At 49.8% G+C, this 11063-nt stretch overlaps 1 protein-coding gene across 1 annotated transcript; it reads right to left on the bottom strand.

The window, feature by feature from the left end:
* Nucleotides 1-8181: 8181 nt before the first annotated feature.
* On the bottom strand, nt 8182-10305 carry CXXC4 (CXXC finger protein 4). The gene is made up of 3 exons (XM_059471217.1): nt 10196-10305; nt 9934-10037; nt 8182-9782 (listed from the first exon to the last, which is right to left on the bottom strand). Exons 1-3 carry the CDS (start codon nt 10303-10305, stop codon nt 8182-8184), a joined length of 1815 nt encoding a protein of 604 aa, XP_059327200.1.
* Between the last annotated feature and the right edge of the window lie 758 nt (nt 10306-11063).

The raw sequence follows: 11063 nt of genomic DNA, 5'->3' as shown, positions 1-11063 counted from the left end.
CATCACAGTTAGGATGTGTAGGACAGATGTCACTGAACTGCAGTTGTTGTGGGGTATTTTTTTCATGACAATGGGGTAATTTCTTTGTGTTAACATTGTGCCAGTCTGATACACTGTCAGGATGCTCCAGCTTTCCTAGGAAACACAGTACACACCACCAAGGAAATCTTTAAGACCAAGAAGTCCTTGTGCAAGAAATCATCATTTTCAGCCTCTCCTTTGCAAGCTTCCCCTGTCTCTTTCATATCTGTTGGCTTTTCTGTGTGTATGCCCTTCTCATTTTCTTACCCCTTGAATAACTTGTTTGGAAGACAAGACTCTATCCATACCAAAAGTTCACCCTGATATTGAAATTCTCTCCACAAACTCCAGTCAATTTTTCAAAATTAATTTTAAAAACTGGTTTATGATATCCACAAGGACGTGGGGAAATCCCTGCTTACCCTCATCAAGGTTCCTTTCAGCTCTGTGAAATCTTGGCCTTCCCCTGCAGAAGTTTTGGGAAGATGGTTACTGGTGAGCTCTTCAACTGCCTCACCTGAACACTAATTTATTACTCATGGCAGCAAATACACCTCATATTAGAGTTGTATACACACACTCTTCTTAGCAAGCGAAATGTCAGGGCATCTTCAGCTCTACCACTGCACCCCTCAGTGCTCAGGCTGTCCCATGGTAACTGAGTCACCCCTGTGGAGGAGCAGGCACCCCCGCACTGAGGCTTCAGACATTATAACCAACCCTCAGCCACTATGGGTTCCTCCTCTGTCTGAGCACTCTGCAGCTCTTCTTTCCTTCTCCTCTGCCCTCATCTTAACTGATATCCATCCTGAACTCCCTTGGATTTACCCCATTTTCTAGTATTTATTAAGTTCTTCTCTCCACCTCCAATTTTAATACTGCTTCTCCCCTCCTAAACCAGTGAATAATCTCTCTCATCCCTGTCTCAGATGGCTTTTTAGTCAAATATATAGAAAGATAACTTCTAGTCAAATGAAGTCTGATACCAGCTAGTGGGGATCCTACGTAGAAGTACAACAGACACCATGACCACAGCAGTGTGAAGCAGAAAAGAATACTGTCCTGAGAAAAGAGAGGTGCAAAGTTCTAAAATGCCCAACACTTCAGAGATTGAGATAAAGAGAAACACTGAGTAGAGCAAGGAAAAAATAAGATCCTATGGTGGGTATGGGAAAGGCACTTGATGAGTATGCTGCCTGACAAGAACACAGTATCCTGCATGACCCAGGCTGCCTTTATTCCTTTTATGTTCTCGTATCTCACTTGGCACCGCTGTCTGGTTAAAGAGGAAGGACCAGAGAAACTCTGGAAAACTGCAAAAGAATTAAACAGGCTTCACGCATACCTGGCTATGGATTTTTATAGTGTTAATTAAGAGGATGCCGAAGTGTTCCAGGGAAGAGAAAATATTCCCCATAATGTCTGAGAGTAGAAGTTAACAAGCCTGCTGGGATCTTTTTAGCCCCTGCAGAGCTAAGGCTTCAACATTATTAAATGGCTGTCGCATCTAAAGTACAGTGCAACATAACACACAACAGAAAGCACAGGATGCCGAAATGGGGATGACTTTAGATTACACTGCAGAGTAATTCAATTTCAGGACAGGTGTTTGCATGTGACTGAACAAGATATGACTGTGGAAAACAATTGAAGTACCCAAAAGAAGAGAGAAGGCAGACATGCAGTCAGGGCTCTCAAATAACAGAAAAAGTGTCAAAGGAAGCTGCATGCTTCAAGACATCGTGGTTCAGTACAATCATCCAAGCAGATGAGCTACCAAAACCATAGGCACTACAGAAGCACAGAAATGCTTTCCCTGGGTGGTGGCACTCCTCAGGAGACATGGTGTCTGCTGCCAGTTTTTAAGCACATAGTTGGTGGCTTAGGAATTATTAGCCACCAGTAACAAGGCTGCAGTAACACAAGTTACATCCAAAAAGCTTATACCTATGCAAGTAGCAGCCATTTCCCATTGCAACCAGTGATCAAAAGGGTTATGCTGTATTTGATGAGTCTTTAAGGTGTACATTCTGGGTTTGCCTGCTTAGAATTATTTCACCAAGCCTAACCCTTAAAATATATGCATGTTAAGAGTTGGAAGACTACTAATTTTCTTTTTAACAATACAAATTTTTAGGGTATTTGGAAAAGACATGTTCTTAGTCATTGCCAGACATAAATGCATGACACAGCACACAGAAATTAACATCAACTTTTTTTCAACTCTTTAGGGCACTTTTTTTTTTAAACCCAAAAAGCAGTACCAGGATGTTGTTTTCTGACAAAAAAAAAAAAAGGTTTCTGTTCCTTTTCTTTCCCCAGTACCAAGGGATTGCTTGCTGACATCTGAACCCATTCTCCAAGTGAGCAAGGTCTTCCCTGACTTCAGTAAAGATGTTAGGTATGCACTTAGCAAACAGAATTGCATGGAAAGTGACCCCAAGATCTGATAATACAAACATACATGAATAAGCAGGCAAAAATTGAGACTGTTCCTTACTCTTGCCCACCCCTAATCAGTGGCATGAAGCATGACATTCACATATCTACCAACTTAAACAAAGCCTCCTTATATGAATCAGGCATGATGTGTATAGTCTACAACAATTTGTACAAACACAGAATTGGAAAAGATTTTCCAAACATCCTGTAGCTGGCATAGGATTCCAAGTCATGATGGTTTTATGTACCTCTAACTGAAATATCTAGTTCAAAGTGACTGAGATGATTTGGAGGAAAAAAAACCCCAAAAATAAGAAAAAAGACACTTATTATGCTAATTACTGCTCAAAAAAATCCCAAACCACCCTCATTCATCATCTTTCTCATGACACATGTAGCTTGACCATGTGCACAGAGACTTCATTATGTCAGCTTAAAAAAATAGATTAAACAGTCACAACACTGAAATCCAGAGTCTGGCACAGAATCTTGATGTTCCAAGTGTATAACCTATACTAGTACTTAGAAAACCATGCAAAGAACCACTGAGTGCAATCAAAATTCAGAACCACTGCAACCAGTTAACCTCTCTTACCATACAGACAATTTCACTAGCAATCATAGTTCAATGATTTAAAGCAAGCCATTTTTAATGCAAGTAGAAAGCAGTGTTTGTATGAAAGAAGCTGTTAAATCCCTGACTAGCCTACAATTTTGCAGAATCTCTCCAAATGCTGTTCAGTTCAGTACCAAATCTCACCAAGAGACTTTCTTAGGCAGGAGTAACTTCAGTTTTGCCCCCCCCCAACAACAGCATGCACAGTGTATCAAGCAGCCATTTATACTCGAAACTGAACAGTAATGTCATGGGGTTTGGGCACTTGCTCTGCTTTGCAAGTATCACACGAGGAAAGGGACACAACAACACATGAAACAGTAAACCAGGCACCATCCAACCACATTTCAGAGGAAATCACTTGCACTCAGTCATCTGCCAGAACTGCAAGGAGACTAAAAGTTTGTCTCCTCTGGGCTCTAAACATATTCCTCCACCCCATGACTCCCACCAACTGCAGCACATTCCTGCCCTGCAAGATGTGAACCTAAAGCAGAAGATTAACTCCCTGCAAAGAGATTTCTGAGCAATAGAGATCAGGGACTGGTGAGCAAAGATGTAGCTGTTCTGGTCTCTGCTGGAGGTGGCAGTAGGAGGCCTGGTGCTGCCCCAAGAAACTCCAGAGGTTAAAAGGAAAACTCATCATAGAACGTATGCTTATCCCAGACATACAGTATCTGAATGAAAGTGACAAAACCTCATGGCAAAATGTCCAACAAAGGTCAGATCTAGCTCTGCCTCTCACTTCCTCCCCTCCCTGCTCACACTGTCACAGCAGGAACATGCACCATGTTGGAAGCCCCAAGCACGAGCATCACAGTCACCCAGTGAGGGCTCTCTTGTGGTGCTAGCAGCCAGTTCCAGCACCAGGCACACTCCCTCTAGGCTCAGGCCTGGGAACAGAAGAACAAGAGAACCCTGGCAGAGCACCAGGGTCACAAACAAGGAGGAAAGAGGGGAAAAAACAGCTCTCAGGGCTGACCAGGGCTTTGCAGCCAACACCAATGTAAATTGTGCTTGGGGCAGATGGCAGTTCTTGCTCCAGCTGTAAACACCCGGGAACAAGGACTGCTTTTTTGCCCTTTTGCAAAGTGTTTAACATATGCACACAGGGAGCCTCGGCCAGATGGAGGGGCACGAGACAGCGGCAGGCAGGAGAGACAGCCTGTCATAGAGCAGCCCTGCTGATGTTTGGGGATGAACAGCAACACGAGCTACAAGGTGGTCTTTCTTTCCACCTTCCAGTTAGCCCTCTGGATCGTGTTAGCCGCCTGCTTCTTATCAGACTTTACAGTTCCCCCTCACCACTGCTCAATTCCATCATGCCGTCACTTAACTTGTGCATGTAATTTAAAGCCAGATAGACAGCGGGGAAATTGCTTCCTCTGAGGCCCCTACTAATTGACCCCTATCCACAGAGCTCAGCAGTCTTCCCTTAACAGCGCTCGCACGCGCTACCGCAACACGAAGTGCAGGTTCGGAGGTTGCCAGCGCAGCCTCTCTCCCCAGTGGCAATGCCATATGGTGTTAAGACTTTCAGGATCAGACGCTGTTCCTGCTGAAATCAATCATCACAACCTATCCCTGGAGAAGGCCATCTGAAAATCCCACTGGCTTGAAGCGCAGCTCAGCCAAGTGCCTCGGATTTGGAGGCTGGTATTGACTCAGTCGGGTTGGTATGCAAACGCTCACTTTAATAGCGCACATATCAATTAGCTGGGCTGCTACAAAGGGAGCGAGTGGTGCCCGCTACGATGACAGCATGCCTAAACAGCTGATATTTCACATTTGGCAGGAGCCTTCAGCCCCTGCCAACACAAGTCAGCCTCTCTGCCTGAACTCGCTGTCACGCTAATGAAAATGAGCACTGGGGCAACTGAGATTCACACACTGAATGGGGTTCGCTTAAAAGAGAGAAGGATGTGAACTACTACCAGGCACCTAATCTTCATAACCTGCAGCAGAAGTTACAGACATGTGCACCAATCAGAGGAAAATAAGTAGTCTCTATGGGTAAATAAAGATTATGTCTCTTTAAACCCATTGTAAATCTGAATGAACACAGAATATACATACACAAGTAGGCAGTGTGCAATGTGACGTCAATCTGATTTTTATAGATTTATTATTGCCGTACATAAAATTTCCTAGTAATAATAACATTCTATGAAAAATACTAGAGCATTGGGACACTTTTAATGTGAAAACAGTACAAGAAAAGTAGGAAAAAATAATTCAAGTGTTTTTAAAAAAAATGCTGGGCGAGAAGCATTCCATGAAAAATGCAAGGGTCAGGAACTGGAAAGCATTCATGTGATCTGTCTTCACTTCCACCTACTATCTTTGAGAGTTATATTCTATGCCTTCATTGCACCAGTAGAAGAGATTTAAAGGAAAAAGAGAGAAATGGTTTCTGTGGGGTCAGCCAGTTCACAGTTTATTGGTATTTTTCTAATTTTTCATTTGTTTTTAAACATGGTTCCACCCCCTGCTATAAATCACCCCTGCACTTTGCAGCCACTGTCGAGCACAATTCACGAATCACCTAAGTGCGTAGTGGAAGGTGAGCCCCTCAATCCTTGATGCATAGCCATGGCTGTGTACCAACCGAGGTGCCAGGGGACCATCCACGCAGAGTGATGGATTCCCCGGGAGCACAGGCCAAGAGTCACTCCAGGCACTCACTCTGCAGGGAGGCTGCCCTTGCCCAGCCCCAACACCAACACCACTGCTGCAGGGCCCCCATGGAGGCCCTGTCACGCTCCGACACCCTTCCAGCTGGTGGCCACACAGCCACTGCTGCTGCACCTGTGCTGTAGACAGCCCTTCTGTCACTTTATTAATTTTAATTCTTTATAAAGAAGAAAGAAAGCATAAGGAAAACACCATGTAAATAAGTTATTCTTCCTCTCCTACTGACAAACCACACCTCTGTAAAGAAATTAGCCACATCCTGTGACAGAACTTTGTGATGGGCCATGACCTGCAGAGAAGTGATGCCTTACTGACATCTCCACAGCTGGAAAGAGAAACCTGTTTCCTTTGAGTCACAGTACAGCAGCAGAGGAGCTTTTGTGTTTACGCATCTGACGGAGCACAAACAGGAGAGAGTAAGTGGGGGAAAGAGAGAATGAAGAAAAGAAGTGAAGGCAGGTGGTTATGAGAGCACACAAGTGGCTAATTAAACCATGGGTTTTACTAGTCACAGTGGTTAGACAATTTTAACGGGAGGCATTCTCATAGCACGCCTGAAAAGTTTTAACACTACCAAACACCTTTGTCAGGAGCAAGGAACTTCTGGAAAAGTGCTCAGAGATGCACACAAACCCATAGGAAGATCTGATAATGTACAAATGTGTTTCTTCCAGAGATAGCTCACTTTCTGCACAAATCGATAAACCATCAGAACCTATCATTTATCACAAACATTAAATCCCAGCAGCACCCTGGTTTGCAAGCCTAATGAGGGAACTTGGAACACAAAGGCACTCTCAGCGCTGGGCAGTGTGGGGGGAATTCTCCATGCCTATGGTTCAGGGAGTCTCTTTTAGGCTATATTCAGCATTAATAGACCAGGTGTTAACTATCCTTTTTGCAAACTTGCTACAAAACCAAAGGCATATTATTGAGAAAAACAAGAGCTGAAAACCCAGTCTAGTTTCTATCCCTGGGAAGCCCATCCTGGTTTTTGTGTTAGCAATGCTGGGTCACCATTCACAAAAAAAATTAGCTAAAAGGATGCAGAGCTATGAATTAAACTTTCAGCAAGGACAGTTCACTCTTGCAAGAAGGACTTAGTTGTTTTGATGAGGCTGGTTAGGAAAGAGTTAATACTATCAGCCAAATGTCAGTGAACCCCTAAATGTTGCTTTTGTCCCATGGCAGTGTCAATACCAACACTATTATCTCAATTTATTTAACACAGAACAAATTAATTGGCTCTAAGTGTTGCTTTTTCCCTGGAATCCCTCATCCCATCTCTTCTTGGAGAGAGCTCCTGCGCGCAATGAGCAAGGGAGTAAACCACTATGCAAACACACAAAGGCTCACACACACACACAGAGGGAAGTTACAATTTCTCACTTAGTTGCTGATTTCTGTGACTACAAGTCTTGGTGTCACCCGCCACACACTACTCCTCTGTACTAAATCCATCAACCTCGACACCTTCAGATGCATCCGAGATGTGTGTCGAACCAGCAACACTGTAATTTTTATAATGACAAGGAATTAAGTATGATTACTAGTCTTTCCTCTCACTTGTTCCCTTCCCCTAACGATACCATCCAATTGCCATTTTCCTCACGGTTGTGTATTTTGGTTCCCATTGTCTGTCGTACCCAATACAATAACCGAAATGTCTCCGACACGGGATCTGCCTGTCTCTCGTACGTATAGCAAATCTGAAAACCTGTTGTTACAGCTTTGGGGAACGCAATACATTGTCACTTCCGAGGAAACGTTGTAAAAATAACCGTACATACAGTTCAGCCAGAAATCAGTTCAGTCATACCTGTGCTATTCTTCCATTGTGTTTAATACACCACGAGCAGGTTATTTCATAAAAGACATTGCCAAAGAGATCACTTGGGTGCTTTCTCCTACTACTGGGCTCTGTGGCCCGTCGTCTGTCTGGGACACATTGCTACCAGCCAACCTGGAGAAGAACTTGCCATTGCTTTCCCTGAAATTCTGACAGTGAAAACCTGGTGTTCAGCTAAAACTTTCCCTTTCCCACCTCCCCGCTCCTACAAAACGCCCCGAATCGTCATGATTGCCATTAATTAAAAAACGAAAGATAAAAAAAGGGAGAGAGAAAAATTTAAAAATAAAATAGGAAGAAAAACAAAAAGGAACCAGAGAGCCAGCAGTCTTATGGGAACAGCACGGCAGGTAAACCAGGTTAGCATCGTTCCGTAACGGCCACGAGCTGGCGGGGCAGGGCCGGCGCCCCCCGGCCGTCCCTCCTCGGCCCGGGGCCGGGGGCCAGCGGCCGGCTCGGCGGGGCGCCGCGGGAGGCGGCATTTCTCTTCCCTGCGGGGCGGAGAGGGGCGGGCGGCGGGGCCGCGCCGCGGGGAGCCGCGCCCGCGGCGGGGGCTCCCTCAGAGCCTGAAGGAGGCCTCGGAGAAGGGATGCTGCATCTTGAAGCTAGACAAGAAGCACTGGAGGGGCGGGGGCAGGGGGTTGAGGAGGGACGGCGGGAGGCTGGGGAAAAAGAAATCATCTCCTCTGACCTCTAACGAAGTGCCCGGTTTTTTCTTAAGCTCTTCACATTTCCTAAATTTGCAGATCTGGTGTCCCGTTTTGCGGTTCCTGCAACTGCTGCAGACTCCACAGTTGATGAGCCGCTTGCAGGGCACGCACACCCCGCAGCGTTTCCGCTTCTTCTTGGCGGGGTTGCCCGCCCCGGCCCCGGCCCCGCCGCCGGTGCCGCCGGCCCCCCCTCCGCCTCCGCCGCCACCGCCGCCGCCTCCGCCGCCCCCCGCGCCGGCGGCGGCGCCCAGGGCGGAGGCGGGCGAGGCCGAGGCGTGGCTCTGCGGGCAGTCCGCCAGGTTGGCGATCTGGAAGGCGCTGTCTGTGACGGCGGCCGAGGCCGCGGCGGGGGAGTGCAGGGCCGTCATGACGATGACCCCGGGGGGAAGGGAGAGGCCGCCCAGCGCCGGGATGGCCGAGAAGGTGCCGACGCGGTCGGGGAGGTTCATGATCTCGGCTTCGGCGGCGCCGCACTTGAGCTTGTTCATGCACTCGCCGGCCAGCGGCCGGCAGTGCTCGGGGGCGAGGGTGGAGAGGAAGTTGCCGTTGGCCATGGGCAGGGCGGGCTGCTCGGCCGGCGGGCAGCCGGGCTTGCCCAGCCGCTGCGAGTCGCTCCGGTGGTGCATGCCGCCCCTGCCGGCGTGCAGCGATGAGGCGGCGGCGGCGGCCGCGGAGGCGGCGGCAGCGGAGGAGGAGGAGGAGGAGGGTTTCCTCGCGCCGCCCGCCGCGCCGCCGCCGCCGCCGCTGCCCCAGAGCATGGCGGTGGCGGCGGCGGCCGTGGCGGTGTCGCAGTTCCAGGGGGACATGCCGATGCGGGCGGCGGCGGCGGCGGCCGCGCTGGGGAAGATGGGGGTGGTGATGCGGGCGATCTTGGCCGCCTGGGGGAAGGCGCCGCCGTTGGTCTTGTAGAAGGTGGCGAAGGAGCGGTACCTCTCCATCTCCGAGTTGTAATCCACAAGGCTGTTGAGGGCCCCCTCGGGCAGGTGGCTGTCCTTGGGCAGCCCCGGCGCCTCGGGGTTGGGGCCGCTCTCCACGCACACGTTGGTGTTCATGGTGGCCGGGGCCGGGGGGGGGCGGTGGGAAGGGACGGGACGGGGGGGACTGGGGGCCGGGGGGAGAGGGACGGGGCGGGGGGGGTCGCTTAATCCTCCTCCTCCTCCGGACGCATCCCCGCGGTCGGTGCTCGGCCGGGCAGCCGCTCCTCCGGCATCCTCACGGGAGCTGCCGCAGCTGAAACACAAAAAGTCATTTCCGAGGGGGTGCGCGCGCGGGGGGCGCTGACGGCCGCCCACGGCCACCCCGGGGAGGGGGGAGCACACCCGGGTGGGGGACACACGTCTCGCCGTAGCCGCGGGCACAGCGCTCGCAGCGCCTGCCCGGGTGGAGCAAACCCGGTCCCGGGACAAGCTGGGGGGCGGGGGACACGACACAGGGGCAGGGAGCTGCCCACCTACCAGCACCGGGAAAAATGAAAATGCAGGGAGGAAGAGCGGGGGGAGAAATAAATAAAAGGAATTAGAAAAAAAAGAAAAAAGAGGGAGGTGGGGGAGGGAGCCGCCAGCTGCCACGGTGTCCTTCTGAGCCCGGCGGTCATTAGCTGCCTGCCGGCACAGCTGGCTTCGCCGGCGCTGGTTGCGGCGGCACCGGCTTCCCCGACCCCCCCGCCACCTCCGGGTACGGGGGGGCTGCCTGCAGGCCGCGGGGGCTAGGTTTAAAAAATAAAAATAACTTAAGCAATTTCACAGCTTGTGATCCCGGCGCCTGCAGCTGTACTAACGACGGAGTATTTATCCCAGCCTCTCGGGGAGGATTCCCCGTCACCGCCGCCGGGGGCTGCGCGGGGAGGGCTGGGGACACACACACCGAGACGGGGACAGCCCCTCCGTGGGCGCCGCGGGGCAGGGGGCTTCGCCGAGAGACAGCCCGGGAGCGCTCGGGAGGGCACGTCCTGTACCTGCTGAACTAGCCCTCATCGGGGAAAGATGGCTTTCTGCTCCAGGCTGGGAAAGTTTAGGAGGGGGCTGAGGACACGGCGTCCGTTTTGTTTCCTACCGCCCCCTTTCTCCCCCAGGGAGGTGAAGGGGGGTATTTTAGTTCATGGCAATGAAGAAGGTAAATTATGGCAGCCTGAGCGAACTGAAGCAAAACATAAGCATAACTTAAAAAGCCCTCAGTTTATGAACACTGCCTCTTTGTTTTCCAGATGCTCTACCTGAATAGTTCAGATATTTCCAGCATCTTTTCTGATGCAGGGCTATCAGAAACGCTCACTCGTGAGGCACTCGTGGGGCTACGTCTAGTTTCCAGACTCTGGTATGTTTAGTTCAAAATGGTTATCAATTACGGTAATTACGATCATAATTAGATTAATGAACCGTTTGCAGCCCAACCTACCGAGTGCAAAAACTTCGTCTTCTCCCAACGTCGTGCACTGAAAGCGGGCTTTATGTAAACAAATCCAGATGAAGGGAGCGTAAATCTACAGAAGGAACCTCACCCCCGGCTGCACTGGGGACTGGCGGCCGTCCTTCCGTCGGAAAAAAAAAAAAAGAAAAAAGAAAAAAAAGACGACCCCAAGCTCGCAGGAGCCACCTCTGTGTTTCCACGTCAGGGAAAAACCCAGACTCTCGCTGCCTTCAGAGGTCTAGTGGCAATACAAAGGCTGCCCCGGAAAGCTCTAGGCTAAGCGTCGTCTTGTGGAGGGATGCGAAGGATTTGCTTACAGAAAAAA

This window comes from Ammospiza nelsoni, chromosome 4, assembly GCF_027579445.1.
Source record: "Ammospiza nelsoni isolate bAmmNel1 chromosome 4, bAmmNel1.pri, whole genome shotgun sequence".
Taxonomy (NCBI): domain Eukaryota; kingdom Metazoa; phylum Chordata; class Aves; order Passeriformes; family Passerellidae; genus Ammospiza; species Ammospiza nelsoni.
This window is presented reverse-complemented; position numbering and strand designations above follow the sequence as displayed.

Excerpts from the sequence above, each read along its gene's own strand:
- CXXC4 (XM_059471217.1), bottom strand. The coding sequence starts at position 10,305 with ATGAGGGCTAGTTCAGCAGGTACAGGACGTGCCCTCCCGAGCGCTCCC. Across the intron at positions 10,038-10,195 it reads GAGGGGCTGTCCCCGTCTCG|CCCCCGCGGCCTGCAGGCAG; the intron begins GTGTGTGTGTCC and ends TTTTAAACCTAG. Across the intron at positions 9,783-9,933 it reads GAAGCCAGCTGTGCCGGCAG|GTGGGCAGCTCCCTGCCCCT; the intron begins GCAGCTAATGAC and ends CGGTGCTGGTAG.